The 21,072-nt window shown below is 48.4% G+C and overlaps 1 protein-coding gene across 3 annotated transcripts; it reads left to right on the forward strand.

The window, feature by feature from the left end:
- Positions 1–379: 379 nt before the first annotated feature.
- On the forward strand, positions 380–15,105 carry SNRPD1 (small nuclear ribonucleoprotein D1 polypeptide). 3 transcript variants are annotated; one of them, XM_032960259.2, is made up of 4 exons: positions 380–535; positions 3,753–3,829; positions 9,958–10,149; positions 14,167–15,105. In XM_032960259.2, exons 1-4 carry the CDS (start codon positions 522–524, stop codon positions 14,244–14,246), a joined length of 363 nt encoding a protein of 120 aa, XP_032816150.1. In that variant the 5' UTR covers positions 380–521; the 3' UTR covers positions 14,247–15,105. The 3 variants fall into 3 exon arrangements, with proteins under 3 accessions (XP_032816150.1, XP_032816152.1, XP_075925849.1); XM_032960261.2 differs by lacking the exon at positions 380–535 and adding an exon at positions 889–999; XM_076069734.1 differs by lacking the exon at positions 380–535 and adding an exon at positions 2,494–2,617.
- Positions 15,106–21,072: the final 5,967 nt, after the last annotated feature.

Raw genomic sequence — 21,072 nt, forward strand, 5'->3', positions numbered from 1 at the left:
CAGTGGTTTTCACAAAATTCCGAATTTTATTTTACTATGCGGAAGTATTATTCATATTATTCCATTTGTTTTGTCAGCATAAAGAAATGTATTTTGTCAGAACGTGGATACTTTTTTTGCCGAGGGATTTCCCCCTCAAAGTTTGAAAGTTTGCCGATAAATCTGTATACACCTCATTTTCACAAAAAAAATAATTTCGCTAAATATTGATATTTTTACAAAATCTATATTTAACTTTTGTGGATTTTGTTTTACTTCATTCAAACTTCATTCATTGATTCACAGTGACCCACATAAAAAAGAGGTCCAATTTCTCGTTTTTTAAAATATTTTTTTATTGCCACTAAAAATTTCCGTGGTAACCATCCTGTCCCGGAAGTACAAATCTTCTATCATCGACCCCAGTGACGTCACATCCGCCACTCCCTCCACCTACCGCGGCCCTTCCCGCCAGGGCCCCGCTCTATCCTAGCGTCAAGCTCCAGCCATCTCGGGCCCCGCTGCCTCCATCCGTCGGCATCATGAAGCTCGCGAGGTTCGATTCGTCTTCGCGATGGCCCGGCAGACTCGCGTGGTCCATATCGTCCCTTCGCCTCCTTCCTTTCGGAGTTGAAAGGGGACTTCGCGGGGTTTTTGCTTGGTTTTTTTGTTGTTGTCCGAAGCAGCGCCACGGCCCCCGCGCTTTTTGTTTCCCTGGCGTTTGGAGTCGCCACAACGAGCGGGATTTTAAGCTCGTGGAGGGGGGTGGGGGAGTTCAAGCGTTAATTACCCTGCGTCGCTCGTGTCGCTGCTGCTAGTGGTGACTAAGTCGCTAAGTGTACTTAGCAGGTTAATTGGCAGTGGTTGCTGGTTTAGCGACGGAGGGGGGCGGGTCTTGGAGATAGATGGATACCCGGGGATTCCATTCATTCGCGCGGCGGTTTGATTTTGACGAAGCGGCCTCTCTCTGACAGCCGCGCGTTGATGAGCGAACAGTGGCCTCTCATCACGTAGCAGCAGGTTGCGCTTTTTTATTTTATTTTTAAATCCGTGCATTTAACGGGTGCTCCACGTAAATTTATCAGGCAGTCGGTCGCGTTGCGCCGTCGCAAACGCTAGCAGACTTAGGCCCTGTGTTTGACTATTTTACGAGCGCTGTGTTTAACTCTAGCCCGGGGGTTGCGTTTGACTCCCTTGAGAGGTTTGCTTCACTTTGTCCAATTTTATATCTGGGCTAAGAGCCCACGAGCCATCGGTGGACTAGTTAGTTCGAGCTGTGATGTAGCTACGCTCGCGATTAGCGAACTTTGCCAGCGTGATGTCAACTTAACTCTGTGCTAAGAGTCACGAGTGAACTCTTTGGGTAACGAGAGTTGAAATTTCAATGAGAGTTTTAAAAAGTTAATTGTCACGTATAACCCTTGATTAGCCCACTGGTGGATGAAGGCCTCACCACGCGTCTATTTGTAATTGTAGGCGGGACATTGGTCAGTGTTATTGATGCACTGTGTTAAGACCTGGTATAGGAGACTCCTGGCTGTAAGTAAACTAATGTACGAGCCTTTCATCAATCCACTTCTGGACGAGGGCCTCCATACGCGTGCGTTGATAATCGCATCTGGGCTAGAAATAAGGGCTGCTCGTTGTAAGTGAACTGAATGTGGGCCACTTTTACAAGAAGCCACGTGCGTGCGCTTGTAATTAGACATGGGGGGCGAAGTGCCGAGGCCTGACGCACTCGCTAGATGTTCGTCAATGTTTGTTTATGTTCAGGGCCCGCAAATAGCCCTGCGCACCCACCTGTCTGCCTCAAAAGTTTATGGACGTTGGTCGATACGATTGCAAATTAACTTTCACGTGCACAGTTGTAAAAGCTGCGCACTCGGCGGTCAACGTGAGTTGTTGACGGGTGATCCGATTGCGATGCGAAAAACACCCGAGGTGGTGTTCCTTCTCACCGATTTGTAGGCAGAATGAGTGAAATCGTGACGAGCCGTGCGTTACCTACCCCCGATTCCACCCTAACCGCCCATGTTGCTGTGCCACCTTGGTATATGGTGTGTTGGTGCGGTGTTACATGTCGCTGTGGTTATATGTTGGCATGATATTTTGTGCGAATGTGATGTGCTGTAGCGTTGTGTGGTGTGGCATACTGATGTGTGTGTTGGTGACGTGTGACCTTTCACTGGTGGCTGTTCGGATATTGTTATGCGCTCATCATAGATGCTGGCTTGTTGTTGAATACTGATCTGGTATATTTCTCATGCACGCTATATGGGGCCATCCATTTAGTACGTACGCAAGGGTTCACACTCACACAGCCACTTCGCGCGCCGATCACTTTGTTACGGCTCTGCGATCACCATGCTAATATCTCATTAACATGCTACGTTTCACCTGGCAGCCCTTTGATTGGTGGAAAACCAACCACTGTCGAGTTGGCTGCCCACCTCTTATATTATCATTGGCTGCTGACATTTGGGCTACGCCCATTTCAAACCCTTATAAACAGTTTGCCTTGGAAGCTTACCCCCCTTTTTCTGAAGACGACCGCTTGTGTTGTGATCGAAACGTCGTAGTTTTTTTGTTATTTTCTTTAAACCTGTCTACGTGACTTTACCGAAAGATCCAAGAATACGTACGCAAAAATCTGTCAACTTGATCCCCCCCTTCCTGTACGCACGTGTACTTTTTACACCCCCCTCCCCCGCATCCTATAGAACGGCCGATAATCCACGCAGAAACGATCAAGGATGAATAATATCCATTTATTTAAGCAAACATTGTCCACCGCTGCATTAAAGAATTAAGTTGCGTAACTTTAAAAAAGTTATCTAGTGTCCGCTGGGTTCCAAACGTCGACTGAACCCAGTCGAACAGTTCCATATTATAGGAATTTCGTCAACACGTGCAATGTCAGGCTGAAGCATAGCGTTAGCTGCAGTCTGCTGGGCCGCCGTCTTACGCAAGCATACGCATTTGGGTTAACCCCCCCCTCCATACGTACGTACTAAATGGATGGCCCCTATTGTGCTGGTTTGGTGATACTGTATATATAACCGTTATTTTATTTACTAGGCAAAGCCCACTGAGCTATTAGCTGTTTTTTCAGTGGGGACCTAGCCACAAATGATAGCTTAACGAAGTGGCTTGTGGATATTTATAGCAGCCAAATAATCAAATCGTATATCATATAGGTTTGTTGGGTTAAATCGCATAACTATAAATGTGTCCTTAAACTCGCCACCTCTCGCCACAGCCAATTAGTAAGGTTTGTCACGTAAACAAACGTGCCAATTCGTTACTCGTACAGCACACCGGTGTGTTGGAGAGCAAATCCACGCCATTTACAATCTGAGTACGACATTTCGACAGTAATTACAACTATCCTCAGGCGAAAGCCAGATTTGTGAAGAAATCCTCTGGTTTAACGACACATTTATAGTTACGCGATCAAACCCCAAAAAAAACTTATGGATGATATTGGTCGCAAGCTTCCGTGTTAATGAAATTGTATGTTTCTAAATGTGGAGGAAAAAACCTGTAGACGCGGAGAAAGATCCACGCGACCACGAGGAGGGAGAGAGAGAACATGCAAACTCCAAATATACAAGCGTCAGGGTCGAGATGGAACCCACGACCTGTATATCCAGGCCAAGGGGATAACATCTCGCCACGTGTTGGTACGGGGCTGGTAGTGGTAAGATCTTTCGGCGTGGTGTGATGTGCCGCTGTGGTGTGGGTCTGACGAGGTGTTGCAATGTCACCCGCAGGTTCCTCATGAAGCTGAGCCACGAGACGGTGACCATTGAGCTGAAGAACGGTACCCAGGTGCATGGCACGGTCACAGGTGAATAATAATAATAATGCTGTATAAATCCACAAAGTAGTGAAATGAGAGTTGTTAATTTTGGTATTTTAGTGTTATTCATGATCACATGCAAAAAAATCTACTATCAGGTTAACCAACTAGCATGGTGAGGAAGTATTGTCAAATAAGCCCCATGACAAACAACAGCGTGGTAAAGCCTTCATTCAGCAATGGATTGACAAATGAACTGTACATTTTTTAAACATACATCTTATATATAATGGGTTGTCACGTGACATTCAAACGCACCATGTATTTACCCAGCCCTGACAGACACGCTGAGCATATTTATATTATAAGAGAGAGGCTGTTAGAATAGAGGAAACCGGTGAATGTCAATGAATGAAAACCAGTTGTGGACTTACTCTTCAACACAACGGTGTGCTGTACTAGTAACGAATTGGCATTTTCTGTTAACGTGACATCCTTACTAATTGGCTGTGTCGGGTGGTGGCGGGTTTAACAACACATTAACGCGATCTAACCCAAAAAAAACCTTATGGATGATGTTGGTCGCAAAAGCCTACTACGTGATAAACTGAATGTCTTGTACCTGCACTTGATTACTCTTCTCCCGCTCGGCCACACTCGGTGCACAAAGCGGTTGTTGCGAACGCTAAAAATTAAATATTTTTTTTTAAATAAGACTCTTTAAATCCCAAAAGTGTTGGGGCCGGGGCATTTAAATTCAGTAAGATTCTTATCACGATGCATCCACTGTGTGTATGTGTAGGAATGAATAATTTTCCATAAATGCAGTTTATATATTTACTTGTTTTCCTTGGACTAGACAAACAAGACAATACAAACTGGAGTAAAAAACTATGTTTTGTTTTAATAAATCACAACCCCCTGAAATACATCCCGAAGAAATGTGGACGATTTACATTGAGGGTCGGAAGTAGATGAGTGACTTAGGAAAGGGCATGTTTAATATCATGAGAGTATATGCATAGGGAAAAAGCGGAGATATATTTGCTTTAAAAAATTTGGGTGAAAAAGTGGGATGAAGAAAGGGGAAGAATGGCTGAGACCACAGCGCAGCTGTGTTAGACGTGGAGTGATAATTCGTCGTGCAGAAGTGAAAGGTTGTGTGAGATGGGGAATGCAGTGATGGCAGAAAGTGAGAGGCCATGGGGGTGCATTTGAGCGATGCCACAGACTGTTGGATAACACCGAGACACGATGTTGTTGAGAAACAGGTGACGGACGATTCTGCAGAATAGTATTGGCATCGGTGCGACATTGCTTCTGTGAATGTTGAGTCAGGAACCCTGGAAATTTGGCGATCAGGAGAACACACACCCTGCTGCACTTATTTTTTTTTACAAAAAAAAGGGATGCATCTGACGTAGCCCACTAGTCATTTTCTCAAGGTCTCATGTCAGCCACACTTTAGTATTAGTCACGGTTATAAAGGCTCTCAATAATGTTTCAGAATTTTGCACTTTTATGAAAGTGGCAGCCAGTTTTCACATTTACTGTCCATATCCGACTACGCGAAAGTCCTCTCGTAAACTTTGGGATTTACACATGGGCAAGTTTTTTTTTTTACCCTCTGCACTGTTTATCGTTATGGAGGCACATGATACTTACTGCTGTGCGTAAACAAAATATGTGGCCGGCGTACAGTATAACATACAGCCATTTGCGATTGCGTGACTGGAAGTTAAAAACGCAGCGAGTGCAAAATTCCTCGGCCCGTGCTAATATTAAATGTCATCTGTGCTCTGCGTGTTTTTCATGCAACTTGCACTTGGTTTATCAGGGGTGGATTGTAATATTGAGACGTCGATACTTTTTTTATTTTATTTCAACCTCTGGCATTTCATTTACGTAATTGGATTCCGTGCACGAAGTGAATGAAAGAGTGAATTTGCGTGTTTTATTCGCTGCTTGGTGAAATTTGGCACTGCAAAAGAAGTTGTTTTGAATCATTTATTGTCCTCTGCCTTCACTTGTAAATTTTCATTTGTACATTTTTTAAGTGTTGCGGTGCTCGTGTTATTAATAGGGCATCGCGAGACGACGAAGCAAAGTCTTCTCCCGTCGACCTTGTAAAAAAAGTAAAGACGTGCACGGTTTCTAAATAACAATATACTACCTCTGGCCCCGTGTGCCCATACTGTGTGCCATTACACATGACCCCTAGGAAAGCCTGCTCCCTTGAGGTGGCTGAGGGCTATAATGGCCAGACAGGCAACCTGAGTCAAACACCACTCATGTCCTGGGTTCGAATCCAGTTTTGAACTGCCGATGATGATATGCAGGGACAGATGTGTGAAATGAGGAGGCCTCTAATATCTGCTTAATTATTTTGTTTCTTACATTCTCCACGGCAGTGTTAATGATTATTTTGCGTTGTGTGATTAAACCAGCTTCTCACTTGAGACAAGGTGATGGCCTTAGCCCGGTAACCAATGACTGTAGCATTTTTTTTATTTGTTTTTTTGACCTTATTCTGGATCTACACAAGATCTGAGGACCAACCATTTGGGGTTTGCTTGCCCTGTGGTGAACACTTTTTGCAGGGCAGATAAAACATGCACCACCTTGTACGGATAACAAACCTAAGGATAAGAGACCGATTGAAGGGATTTCAAAAGTAGGTCACCCTTCGTTGATGCTACACTGCAGTCGGCGAGTGTTCCAAATGGAAACTTCTTAGACTAATGACCTGACAGTGGTGGCACAATTGGAATATAATTGGGGCAAAGAAGACGAAATGAAATATTAAACTCGCTGAACCGAGAACGTGCTGCAGTGAGATCGTAAAAAAGAAGCAAGCACCAGTTATTTTGTAAATCTGCGTATTAATTCCTTTCCCCCGCCATGCACACCACCGTAAGCTAACGTCCGCGCGACATTTGCTACGCCCGCGCGCCGTGACGCACGCCCACCCCCACCTCCCTGCGCAAGCAGCGACAGGCAAGGGGTCCTGCAGTCGGCGCCTCGCGATAACAAGCGAGCGCCATCGGCTGCAGGCTTAACCCTGCACCGGCTGTGAAATAACAACCTTGGCCGTGACACCGGGCGGATTAAGTTGGCCTTTTGTTTTCACACAGCCGTGTCTGGAAAGAGGTTTTCAATACCGCTTGCTTCTTTGAAGCGGCGGAACCACATTAATCATCAGTCGGCCACGTCCGTTGTAATGTGGGACATCTCTCCGCCCTCTCGCGTGAAAGGCCACGGCGAATTTCTGTCTTTTTCCGTAGTCGCTGCCGCCACTGTGCCTGCCATGCGCTTCTTTTTGGGTGGGGGAGATTTGCGAGAATTTTCCTCGCGTCTTCAGAAAAAATTCAATCAAGGATTTTCAGCCGGTTTCTATCTGTAGTGAAAATGAGGCTGTTTCGTGTGCGATCAGCTGTTTTCCTGCTGATGGGCTTTGAAGCTGTCTATTGGACCCGCTGTGCATCTTTAGCCGCCTTTTATGAGCCGCGTCTGGGAATTGTTGTTCGTCAGTTTCTTTAGATTCAGCAGAAATGCCAAACACTCGAGAGCCCAACAAAGGCATCCCCGACCAGGCAAAATGGAACTCACAACACAGCACAGTTTTTTAAACATCTCCCCCATTTATTCCCCCGCGCCCCTACTCGCACTTGCCGCCCGCCTGCGTACACGGCACTCGCTGTGAATGGGAATGTGACTCGTTAATTGCCGAGTAAAAGTGACGGAGAGGCTTGAATGTGCATTAATTATGTGCGAGCGTTCATAAACGCCCCGCAATGATTGAAATCTTTTACGGCCCCGCGCGCCCCCTGAAAAAAAAAAAAATCGCAATTGCGCAATGAGACGGCGGATAAGTGACACGTTCCCTATTTTAATTGCCTACTGGCTCTGCAGAGCTCCTCTCACCGTGCGGGGGCCACGTGGCCAGCAGCCATGTGCTCTTGCAGGCTTTTTAACTCTCTGAGCTATTGAACCGTAGAGAAAAGATGTCGCTCTCCCCGGGCAACTCCATAAACAATGCACTGAGAGTGGCGTGCGTGCGTGCATGCGCGCGCACGTGGGCGGCGGTGAAGCAGCGTTAATCTTTTGCGAGGGCGGCGTTGGCACACGGAAATATTCGACGCACCCCTCCAGCTCCCCCCTCCTCGCAATTACGAACGGGCTCACGTTTTGAATGGAGCGGTGGCGCCGGTGCCTCGCGCACTGCACCATGAGCCAGGCAGCTGCGGTTCGTTTCTCTTTCATGCCTAACGTCATTGGCGAATGATGTCCGAACTTTCTCCTGGGCCCCCAACTGCCTTTACCGACTGAGAAAGGGCCGTGTGAATAGTTTGCATGTTTTGACCGTCTCGCAGTGGCATATGACCACGTGGGTACACGCGAGTGTTCACAGTTAATCGTACGCGACATTCAGGATTTAGAAAGCATTGCTAAACTCAAACTATACTATTATTTTACCAGATAAGGCCCACTAAGCTTTATAGCTCTTTCAGGGGCGATCTGGCCACAAATGACAGCTCAACGAAGTGGCTTGTGGACATTTATAGCAGGAAAATACTCTTGAACGCGAGTTTCTCAATGTGGAGGGCAAAAACTGGAGGACCGGGTTAAAAAATCCACCGGCCACAGGGAGAACATGCAAACTCCAAATATACCACGCGTCCGGGTTGGGATCGAACCCAAGACCTGCATACCAGGCGAGGTAGTTAACATCTCACCACTGCAGCGCCCCAGAATGACTGCATCTCAAAATGTTGTACACGAAGGAGGACACATAATGAGGTCGTGGGGAATAGGCGGCTTTTAACATTATTTTATTTCGAAGGTGGAGAATCTAAGAGACGGGGGAGGTGACAGGGATTGGCATACTTCATCATCGTGAGTGTGGGAAGGTTGGAATGCCACGGGTGTTTGTGTTTTGCTGTAAGAGTGACAGTATCCTGACTCACGTATGTTGGCTACATTGTGAGATTTGCAAGATGTGCAAGATGGGCTGCATTGCAGTTAAGTAGCATTGATTTTCATGCCTGTCGGGTAGCCGGAGCATGGACTACAGATTTAGGGGTGGAGCGATGCATGGATTTTTTTTTTTATATTCCTCCTTAAGCTCGCAGTTTTACACGCATTGCATTGCGCAATAATCGACTGCTGCAACACACCCGATGATTGCTAAACGTGTCGCATGTACGTACACCTGTACAGAGTGCTAATTGAATTGCAACATTATTCGGTAATACTGTTGTATTGGCGGTATTGCAACAAGCACAGGTATAAAACAAAAAAAACTCGAACACATTTGTTGATAACACTTTGTGGCCTTGAAATAATAAGAGGCAATGTTTTGGGCAATGACCCTTTTTCACAGTTCAAATTAAGATCGCTCTTACAGTGCATGGGACGCGTACGTTTACACACACGCACACACGGCATCTTCATTTTGATCGGTGCTGTCAGATATTGAGCAGTCAACGAGCACGTGCAGTGCATAACTTCATTTGTGTTTGTATGACAATTAACAAGGATGGAAAACCATGCCGTGCTGTGTCACGCACGGTCAGGCGTTAATTCCTCGCCAATTGATGTCCCAGTAAACCGTAGACTGGGGTGGACGGGTCATTATTAGCCTCGGCTCTAGCAAGAGGAGGTTAATACTGGTCCTGGTATGCCAGGTGCGGGAAATAATTGTTCCCGGTCGCTGATGGACTGGAGTAGGTGGCACGCAACTAGTAGTCAAAGCCACAGCGAGAGAAGATGTACTGGATGCCGTATGCCGGGTGCGAAAATATTGTCTGCATCGCCGACCCAGACAGATCTGGCTGACATTTAACCACGTTCACGAGGACTTGTCATTTGAGAAACACAGCCTTTACTCCGTCCACGTGTGCACATGGGTACGTGTGCGCGCGCCCGTGGGGAGCAGTAGTGGAGCTCAATAACCGCTGGCGGACAGCATCTGAACCGGTCCTGGGCCTCCCCTAGGTCGACTCGGCCTCAAATAAGTACCCAGTGCCGTGTGTAAAATATTGCGACTGGGAGACAAAGGCGGCCGGGGGTGGTGCTGGCCCCCCTTACCCCCTCGTGTGCCATGCCGGCCTTCATAGTTGCATTTTGTTAAGGCTACACGGGGGAATCTTTGTCTTTTGTGCGTGCGGTTGCAGGCGTGGACATCAGCATGAACACGCACCTGAAGGCCGTCAAGCTGACCGTGAAGAACCGCGAGCCGGTGACCCTGGACTCGCTGAGCATCCGCGGCAACAACATCCGCTACTACATCTTGCCCGACAGCCTGCCGCTCGACACCCTGCTCGTCGACGATGGCCCCAAGGCGAAGGCGCGCAAGCGGGAAGCCGGTACGACTCGCACGGCGACTTGCCTCGCGGTTAGCACGGTTGCCGGCTACGTATGGCGCGAAAGAAGTTCAGCGTACACACGTGCATCATAGATTCGCACCGAGACCCATGGGACTCGCACCGAGACCCGTGGACTCGCACAGAGACCCGTGGACTCGCACAGAGACCCGTGGACTCGCACAGAGACCCGTGGACTCGCACAGAGACCCGTGGACTCGCACGGAGACCCGTGGACTCGCACGGAGACCCGTGGACTCGCACAGAGACCCATGGACTCGCACAGAGACCCGTGGACACTCACAGAGATCCATAGACTTGCACAGAGATCCATAGACTTGCACAGAGACCCATGGACTCGCACAGAGATCCATAGACTTGCACAGAGACCCATGGACTCGCACAGAGACCCGTGGACACTCACAGAGATCCATAGACTTGCACAGAGATCCATAGACTTGCACAGAGACCCATGGACTCGCACAGAGATCCATAGACTTGCACAGAGACCCATGGACTCGCACAGAGACCCATGGACTCACACAGAGACCCGTGGACTCTCACAGAGATCCATAGACTTGCACAAAGAGCCATAAACTCGCACAGAGACCCATAGTTTGTTGTCCTTCCCCCGCACTTCTGATTAGCATGGTTAGCGGCTACGTACAGTGCGAAAGAAGTTCTACATACATATGTACATACCTACTCAAAAGGCATATTGATTCCAAACGTGGAGGGAAAAACCGGAGGTACCCGGAAAAAATCCATGCAACTACAGGCAGCACATGCACACACAACAGGCGTCGGGGTTGGGATCGAACCCATGACCTCCTGTATACCAGGCCAGGTAGTTAACCTCTCTCTCTGCGTGATCGCGTGGATTTTTGTCCGAGTCTTCCCGTTTTTCCCTCAACATTTATAATGAACATGCATTTAGAGAGTTTATGCTGCTATAAAGTTCCACGTGATGATAAGCCGCTTTGTTGAGCTATCGTTTCTTGCCAGATTGCTTAAAAATAATTGCTATATAGCTCGGTGGGCCTTCCCTGGTAAAATGAAAATACAGTATTTCCCCGTTATTCGTGAGGGTCACGTTCCGGAGATGCTTGTGAGTATCATATTTCACGGCTAATGATATTGGCCTACGAATAGCTATTAAATACATGTAAATTGACTCCTTTATCTCATCACTTTAACTCAGGGGTCGCCAAACTACGGCCCGCGGGCCAAATCCGGCCCGCGACGTCAGTCCATCAGGCCCGCCGACGGTACTTGAATTTGGTTGATAAAAACGTATGGAACACGAGACGTTGTGATGCAATTTAAATTTAAATAATATGTTTAGAATACTAGGAGATCTTCACGCGTGCGGAGACCTCCTGACTGCTATGTTCCTTAAATTTACTATTTTAAAGTATTGTATCTAGATTTTCTTGTTTATTGTGACGTTTGCTTATTTCGCGCCATACCAAGTACTTCCCCGGCTCGTGGTAGCTCCGCCTACGCTCTGACGTTACCATGGTTTCCATGGCAACGTCATGGCAACACGTTACCATGGTATCCATGGCAACGCACACAAACACGCATCTTTCCCGCCCCAAGATTTGCCAGCTTGTCAACACAGGTCCGACGCTCCAGAAATATTTATTTATTATGCGGCCCACGCTCGTCATTCTTTCAGTTATCCGGCCAGCCCACTGTCAAAAAAGTTTGGTGACCCCTGCTTTAGCTCAACACTATCTCATCACTGTATCTCATCGCTTTCACCCATCGCTTTCACGCATCACTTTCTCTCGATGCAGTAGTCGTGGTATAGAGTTCCAGATGCGATTCGCGGATAGCCAAAATCACGGATGGCAAGTCCGCGATTGACGAGGGAATACTGTGCTTTAGTGTACTTATGTTTTTTGAAAACGGTTGGAAAGCACGGGCCCTAAAACCTTAAGCTGCCAGCAGCAAACGGCACTTCCGTTGACGCTGCAAGCGACAGAGGAGTGTAACGTGTTCCTTGCATTGAACGAGGTTGTTATTAGAGCTTTGGGGGGGGGGGGGTATGAGAGGAGGGAATTCCAGATTGGTGCAGTGTGAGAGGGAAGAAGCAGAAAGAAAAGTGACTCGGGTGAGGGTATTGTTGTCATCTGCAGTCTTGAGAGTGGTAGATCCCGAGTCTTCACCATGGGTGTGGAGGAATCAATGAATACAGTTGATGGGAACGGTAAACACGGTGGTAGTGAGAGTAGTGGACCACGGCAGTGGGGTGGTTGGGGATGGGAGGACAACAAGGGGAGGTATGTACCAAAAATATGTTCGATTTATTAAACAGTGTGTCGTGTACCCGTACCTCTATACCAGGGGTCACCAAACTACGGCCCGCGGGCCGGATCCGGCCCGCGACGTCGGTCCATAAGGCCCGCCGTCAGAGCCTACGCTCTGACGTTACCATGGTTTCCATGGCAACACACACAAATACGCATCTTTCCCGCCCCCAAGTATTGAACAGAATGATTATGCGGCCCGCGCTCGTCATTCTATCAGTTATCCGGCCCGCTGTGAAAAAAGTTTGGTGACCCCTGCTCTATACGGTTTATGTATTGAATAGCAGAGACAGTCGTGGGCCAGAGTATGAGAGGAGGGCGTTGAGCCTCGGTTTGCAGCAAGGGCAGTCGGTGAGCAAGTACGCAGGGTCAGAGGGATGGAGGGGGAGGCATCGTGGACTGCTGCCAGCGGGACAGGAAGTCGCATACGGGCACTCGTATACTGCCCACTCACCAAGGTCGTGAACAGGAGTTATTGATGTATGGGTACTGGCGTCGGGTGTTAACGTGCGGGCACCAGTGCACGGACGCATGCACACTGGCACTATCTCGGAGGCTCCTTCCTACTCATCGGTACCAACTCATGGGCTCTGGTGGATGCCATCTCTCGCGATCCTGCGACGCAACGATTTCCACCCAGCCCCTGGCGCACTCGCTTGCTGATTCTACTGCTCCCGTCTGCAGATTACCGCGACGTAAATGACTGCGTGCCACTTCAGACCACGCAGCTTGTGCGGGGCTGGCGCGTTTCGGTGGGGTGGGGGGCTCGGGCACAAACTAGCGAGCATCCCCCACCGAGAACTCTTAAAGATGACCTTAAAGACTCGGCAGGCGAGAATTTAGCGGTGAAGCCTAGGGAATAGCAGGGCTTGGCAAACGTGGCACGTGCGCTTCAATCAATGGGCAGACCTGGCGCTCTCTTGCCCTTCCTGCCTGTGCAAATCTCGCTGCCTTGCCTTCTTTAACCGCTGCGTGTTGTCGTGTGGGTGTGTATCATGTGTCATGCGGTTGTGTGTGTGTGTGTGTGCTTGCCGGTGATTTTTGTCTTTGTTGCGTGCACACTCGCGCCCGTGTGTTGGTTTGGGTTCCGCGTCCACGCGGTTATTTTAATCTGCTGTTTATTTCGTGTCTTTGTGGTTGTATCTATTTGCACATACGTTTGTGTGTCCCTGTTTGTGTGTGTGTGCCATATGTTTGCTTATCTCTACGGTTGTGTACACACGTGTGCTTGTTTATGCGTGTGTCTTTGTATGGAGTGGGAGTGTAGTGGTTAGCGCGCTGCGCTACAAACCCGGTGACCCTGGTTCGATTAGCGCTCACGGCCAACACCAGTAACGATTATCTGAACCTGTCCTGGGCCTCCCCTAGGTCGACTCGGCCTCAAGTTAGTACCTAGTGCGACGTATAAAAACATCGGCACTAGGGAGACAAAGGCAGCCAGGTGTGGTGCTAGCCACCCACCCCCTCGTGTGCCGTGTCAGCCTTCATAGGTGCTAGCTAACAGCATTTGCCCCAACAGTCTGTTGTTACAGGCTATGTGGAGGATATTTGTCTTTGCGTGTGTGCGCATGTGCGGCCGTGCATTTGCTCTAAAGTGTCCTTTTGTGCGCAAGTTTGCACGCACCTCTCAACCTGTTTCTAACCAATTTCGTTTGCCGATCTGCTCGCCTGCGCGCGTGCGCGTGTGTGGTTTCCGCGCGTGCAGCCGTCGGCCGCGGCCGGGGTCGGGGTCGAGGGCGAGGTCGGGGCGGCAGAGGAAGGGGCCGCGGGGGGCCGCGCCGGTGAGCTCGCCGCGACCGCCTGCGTCGTCCCCCACCGCCGGACGATCCTCGCCGAACTGCGCGGGAGCGCGGCCGCCCGCACCGGCGTGCGCTCGACGATACCCAGCGGCATCGGCGGTGGGAATTGCCCGAGGGCTCCGGTGTGGGATTGGCCGGTGTGTGTAAACGTGTGTGCGCGAGTCGCAGCGGTGTTTTTCCTAGGGGGAAGGGGGGAGGGGGTTTGCGCTCGGCTGAACAACGATGACGAGCCGTCTAATATTTTTCTTTATTAGTGTCGACAAAAACGGGACAGGTCTTCTCCCCCAAGCCCCCAAGTGAAGCTTTTCTTTCTTAATCTCGTGTTACTTGAAAGGATGGGGCGGGGGGGGGACGGAGTTGAAGCCTCGCTTGTTTAAGGCGCTGATAACGTTTCACAAATCAATCGGTCCGTTGCGCTTGTGAATATTAGCCGGCAAACGTATTGCTCCCATCTGATAGAGTTACTGCTCTAAAGGAGAGCCTCTTTTGCGAGTGAGTGTCTTGCTGGACCTTCGCCTTTGGAATTTTAATGGTGAATTGCAAGAGAGCGAGAAATAATCCACCTTTGGCTTGGTGCGGGTTTTTTTTTGTCAGTTGGTTTCCCTGAGCGTACCGGATAAGATTCCAGAAATGTTTTTTTCACCATTCACTGTTATGAAAAAGGAACTTGAAATAGCTCCGGAGGTTTTTTTTTTTTAAACAAATACCGTTACGTGGGTTGAAAAGTGAAATAAGTTTTGTTTTTTGTTTGAAATTGCTACTTCATTAAATGTTGAAATTGCGACACTTCTCCATTGAAATGCCAGTAGTTGTTAAAAATTTAAAATAAATCTCATTTTCTCACAGCCCCATGCTGCCGAGCGTAGTGAAATTGCGTCGTCGGGCAAATCACATCGGGTGGGCATGAATGCAGAGTTGCATTTGGCTTCTATTCTTTCCACCCCTCGTTTCAAGGTCATCCCTGCCAACTCACCTGTCGCACTTGCGCCCTGTCGTTGCGAAGAAGATTGTGGGCTTTTCTCCTCATTGTCTGCAAACCCTCCAAAAATGTACATACCTGTACATACGTATGTCATCAAAAGGAATCTGGCCGTGCGGGAGGGCGTGTGGCACAGCTTGGCGCCAGCTTTGAGTGTGGTCGTGTCGCTGCAGTTGTCTGCGGTGAGTACAATGTTTTTAAAAACAACGGCGCTACCGACTAACATTTTGAGGCCGAGTCGCTCGCACGTTTCCGATATTCCGAGGTGAACGGGAACCCACACCCTGCAACTTGCAGGTGTCTCGGAACGAGAGAAAGGGTTAACGGTTGCCAGTGAACATTTATCACGCCTGGACAACCAATCATCTTCACACTAGCACCAATCGCACTAACACCAACCGATTTCAGTCGCATCAACACTGGTCTAAATCGAAAACTAATTTCTTTAGAACTGATTTTTGTTGTTAGTTGCGCCCCCCCCCCCCCCGCACGTCCCGATTTACACGTCGCGAAAGAAGTCCTATATACATAAGTATAATCATAGTCACATTATCATCAATCATCAGAACCGACCAATCATTCACAGCACCAATCAGCAGAACCGCCAAATCAGTCCCACCAAGCAATGATCAGCGATGGCCACCCACGCCTGGAAATCCAGCACTGGAGCCGAGGGTTGATGGATTGCACAAAATGTTGTGAAACTCCCCGTGGGCATCGAGATTCCCATACGCGGGCTTGACGGAAGACGCCGGGTACAGCAGTGTGTGTGTGTGTGGACTCGCCTGCCCCTTTTTGTGTGGGATAGTATGTTGCTCCCTTGCACTTGTGTTTTTTCCGGGTGCTCTGGTTTATTTCCACACACGTACAAATATTCATTGGCTGAAAACATCGTGAATACATGAAGGACTGCGGATCTTTGTTGGCGCCTGCTTTGGCTGCTGGCTGCTGCCTTCCGACTCATTGCATCGTCGATCTTGAGAGGCAATTTGCTTGAACGACGACACCATAAAAAAACGAAAGCATAAATCGCACCATCTGCCATCATCGCACACAAGCAAATACAATCACAGCTGCATCAACAACACGAGCACCAAGTCACACCGGAACCAACCGACCACCATTCCGACCGGGATCTATCTCTGGATCTGACTCCCATCGATGCGTCTTCGCTCATGCGGGGAGGTACGCAGTTCCGACACGGCTATCAAAGCGGTTTCTCCGAAGAGATCCTCATCGGTGTGGGCATCCCAATTATGGGTACGTTCACTTAAAAAAAAAGGATCAATAATGTATCTGGTTAAGAAGCGCCTCATCGTGTATGGGGACTTGAGTGTGCTGTGTGTGTCGAGCCCCGCGGTCAGCGAGTAGACGGGCACGAGTCCAATATTATATTCTTGGTTCTTTCGGTAAAGTCACGTAGAAGGGAAACAATAAAATTATAAAAATACAAAACACTAAAATGATCACGACGTTTCGACTTGCAACACAAGCAATCATCATCAGGTGTGAACCACAGCAAGAAAATTTGAAAAATGATTTCGAAATTTACCTATTTTCAATGAGAAAACGTGCATTTGTGTCATTCCTTCACATAAAGTCCTGGTCACAAAAGCAAAGTTTGTGGGGAATAAAAATAGCCATTTTTTTTATACGTTTGAAACATAAGCAATTAGAAAATAACACTACCCAGGAAGAAAAATCTTGTTACATAGTGAATATAATCCAACGATATAAAGATAATATGCAGAGAGAGATTGTGGAGCTGCATGAGTTTAAATAAAGGAACGGGAGATGGAGACGAGAAGTTGGAGATTATAATTTTGGGCATAGCATGCCCGAGTGAGGTGGTAAGAGAAATCGGAAGATTTGAAAAAAAACACCCGTTTTATTTTACCAGGTAATGCCCACTGAGCGAAAGAGGTCTTTTTCAGAAGCGACCTGGCCACAAATGACAGCTCAACACAGCGGCTTGTCACGTGGACATTTATCGCGGCCAAATACTCTGAAACGCCAGTTTCTAAATGTGTGTGGGGGGGGGTGGGGAACTGGAGGACGTGGAGAAGAATCCATGCGACCACGGGGGGAGAGAGAGACACGAAGACTCAAAATATACAGCAGGCGTCAGGGTCGGCAACGATGCCACGAACTCCTGTATACCAGGCAAGGCGGTTAACATCTCGCCACCGAGACGGTGTGGATGGAATGCCAGCAAGAGAGGATCGACGGCTGCTTGAAGGGGGAAGAGAAGGAAGGGAGACGAAGTGATTCGCCCAATGCTAGAATGTGTACACAAAGGGAGGGATGCACTGAAAGTCGACGGAAAGTAATTCATGATAACCGCGTAACAGGTGATTGCGAAGGCTCTGCAAACAACCGTCAGCCCGATACCGCTCGCGGAAGCACTCGAGCCGAGCGTTTTGGCTGAAAGAACCGAGGTTGTTTTTTTTTATTGTTAGCGAATGGGCACATTAGGGGGATGGATCGGTATTGTGGGAGCGGATGCGGGAACGAAAGGGGGAGAAGATTGAGAATGATGATAGCGACGAGCGGAATGAAGTGCGGCGCACGGACCCCGCGGTCGTGGATTGGAGAAAAGGAAAGAGAAGACGTTTTAATTTCGTTTGAATTGGGCGCACGAACAAACAAACAAAAAACCTGCCAATTGGTTCCCCGAGGAACGTCGCGTCAATTTATCGCCCCCTTTTGTAGAGGTTGTTTTGGGTTAGATCGCAGTAAATATATAAATGTTGTGTCGTTAAAACCCTCCATCACCTGACACAGCCAACTAGTAATGGGTTGTCACGTTAACGGGACGTGGCCAATTCGTCACTAGTACTGCACACCGGTGTGTTGGAGAGCCAAGCCACAACGTTTACAAACCGAGTACGACGTTTCGCCAGTAATTACAACTAGCTTCATCAGGGTGGTGGCGGGTTTTAACGACACATTTATACATTTACAGCGATCTAACCCAAAGAAACCTCTTATGGATGATATTGGTCGCGAAAGCCCCACCACGGGAGACTCGTCGAGCCGCTGCGCGTCGGGACAGATGGCGGGAGTCGGAGGGGGATTGAGCGTCTTGGCATTTGAATCGCAACCCCGCTACATTTTCACGATACAAGGTTTTGGGGTTGGATCGCGTAAATATAAATTTTGTGTCGTGACCCTCCACCACCCGACAGCCAGTAAGGTTTGTCACGTGAACAACGCGCCGATTAGTTACTACTACAGCCCACCGGTGTGTTGGAGAGTAAATCCACAACGTTTACAATTTGGTAATATCATCCAGCATCATCGGGCGATTTGCCAGAATAGTGAAGCAATCCACTGATTTGGTTTTCAAATTTTATATATTCATAAAAAAAAAAGCTGCGAACGTTAAGTTTGGCAAGCCATGAGTTGGCGGTTTTTCTGGGGGTGGCAATTTGGATTCCATATGCACCTCCTGCAGAAGCGTGTGTTGTAATTCGCGGGTGGAAACTCTCCCCCCCGTAGACTTACACAGAACCTCGCCGACTCCAGCGGAGGCCCCTGAGACTCACACGGAGGACTTACTGCCCCCACACATCCGACTTGCGCGGTTGGCTACGTGACGGTGTCAAAGGAGATCTGCGCACATACACGCTCGCGATGGATTGTGGTCGAGCACACTCACAATTGGACACGTGCACGGAGACCCCCCCCCCTCCCCCCTATACTCTGAAGAGACCCCCGTAGGCTTTTGACTAACATCGACACCCGTAGACCTTGCCCACGGTTCTGTGCCACACAATGCGAGCGACGCCTCTAACGTCACGGCAGTGACAATTTAGGCGACTTCTGCTGCCTTCCCCCCCACGTCACTACTTATGGAGGAGGGAGTGTTCTGTCCTTCCCAATGTCGTTGTAGGGAAGGCAGTCGACCAAGGTCACTCACTGCCACCGACTCCAGTTCAATGTCCACGCGTAGGCACCGATGATAGAATAATGCGTTAGGGGGTTTTCTGATGAAGCCACCTTTTGTGCCATTCGGAGAGAGAAAATATGGGGGGGGGGGGGGAGGGGGGGTGGAGGCGACAGTAATTTGGTTGGTTTTGAAGGTTTCAATATGCCGGGGCGAAAAGTTCGATATGCGAATGAAACAAATCATTAATTTAATCCAACCGCGATAAAAATACCGGGGGGCCGAGTCGAAGCAATTCGAACGTCGCCCGTTGAAAGAACTCAAGCCGGCACGGGATCAACCGGTTTAACATTTCTCAGAAGCGTAATTTTAGAAGACGACGATAATAACGAGCGGGCGCGGTTGGCATTCGCGCTGTCCCTCCAGCACCAAGTGAGCACGAAGGCGCCGGGTTACAACGCGCCCGTCATTCGCGGGCGCGTTTTGAATTCGGCAAATAAAAGAACGACCTCCGGTGGAGGATCTCTTCACGTCCAACCAGGGGGCTAGGGCCTGCCGGATGCGAAGACGTCGAGCGGGGGGGGGGGGGGTGACCGCGACGATCGAGCGAATAAAACGACGACGACAACAACAACAACACGACAACAAGAAGCATCACGGCAAGCCGAGAAGGAACGGCACACGGGCTCTGTGCAGGTGCAGCACTTGCGGCAGCCGAACGGCGCGTCACCTGAGGATGGGAATGATTTTGGTAACGGTGGAGCGAGGGCACTGGAGAGCCTCGCCTGAGTTGAGAGTCAAGGGGCGCTCCAGGAACGTGGTAGGGGGCAGTGGGTGGGTGGGGGGTACTAACGAGGCGCTGCGTCCGACGCATCCAGAAGGGAAGTAATCTCATCACGAGCGTTTGAAGAGCGGGGCGGAGAGGCAATGCTGTCAGGGGGGAGGGCTTAGTGAAGGAAGCTCTCGAGGACAGGATGCTGGCGAAAGCGGCGGGTGACAGACGCAATAAAGGACTACCCGGTGACGGTGGTAACTACCTGTAACTACCTGTAACTATCTTTAACAACCTTTAACTACCTGTAACTTCCTGTAACTATCTTTAACAACCTTTAACTACCTGTAACTTCCTGTAACTATCTTTAACAACCTTTAACTACCTGTAACTTCCTGTAACTATCTTTAACAACCTTTAACTACCTGTAACTACCTGTAACTATCTTTAACAACCTTTAACTACCTGTAACTTCCTGTAACTATCTTTAACAACCTTTAACTACCTGTAACTACCTGTAGCTATCTTTAACTACCTTTAACTACCTGTAACTACCTCTAACTACCTGTAACTACCTGTAACTTCCTGTAACTATCTTTAACAACCTTTAACTACCTGTAACTACCTGTAGCTATCTTTAACTACCTTTAACTACCTGTAACTACCTCTAACTACCTGTAACTACCTGTAACTTCCTGTAACTATCTTTAACAACCTTTAACTACCTGTAACTACCTGTAGCTATCTTTAACTACCTTTAACTACCTGTAACTACCTCTAACTACCTGTAACTACCTGTAACTACCTGTAACTATCTTTAACTACCTGTAACTACCTTTAACTACCTGTAACTACCTCTAACTACCTGTAACTATATTTAACTACCTTTAACAACCTGTAACTACCTTTAACTACCTGTAACTACCTGTAACTATCTTAAGCAACCTTTAACTAAACTACCTGTAACTACCTGTAACTATCTTAAACAACCTTTAACTGAACTACCTTTAACTACCTGTAACTATCTTAAACAACCTTTAACTAAACTACCTTTAACTACCTGTACCTACCTGTAACTACCTGTAACTAAACTACCTTTAACTACCTTTAACTACCTGTAACTTTCTGTAACTACCTGTAACTATCTTCAACAACCTTTAACTAAACTACCT

The sequence above is a fragment of the Petromyzon marinus genome, chromosome 25 (genome assembly GCF_048934315.1).
Source record: "Petromyzon marinus isolate PM22_M1 ecotype Great Lakes invasive population chromosome 25, UKy_Petmar_22M1.pri1.0, whole genome shotgun sequence".
Classification (NCBI taxonomy): Eukaryota; Metazoa; Chordata; class Hyperoartia; order Petromyzontiformes; family Petromyzontidae; genus Petromyzon; species Petromyzon marinus.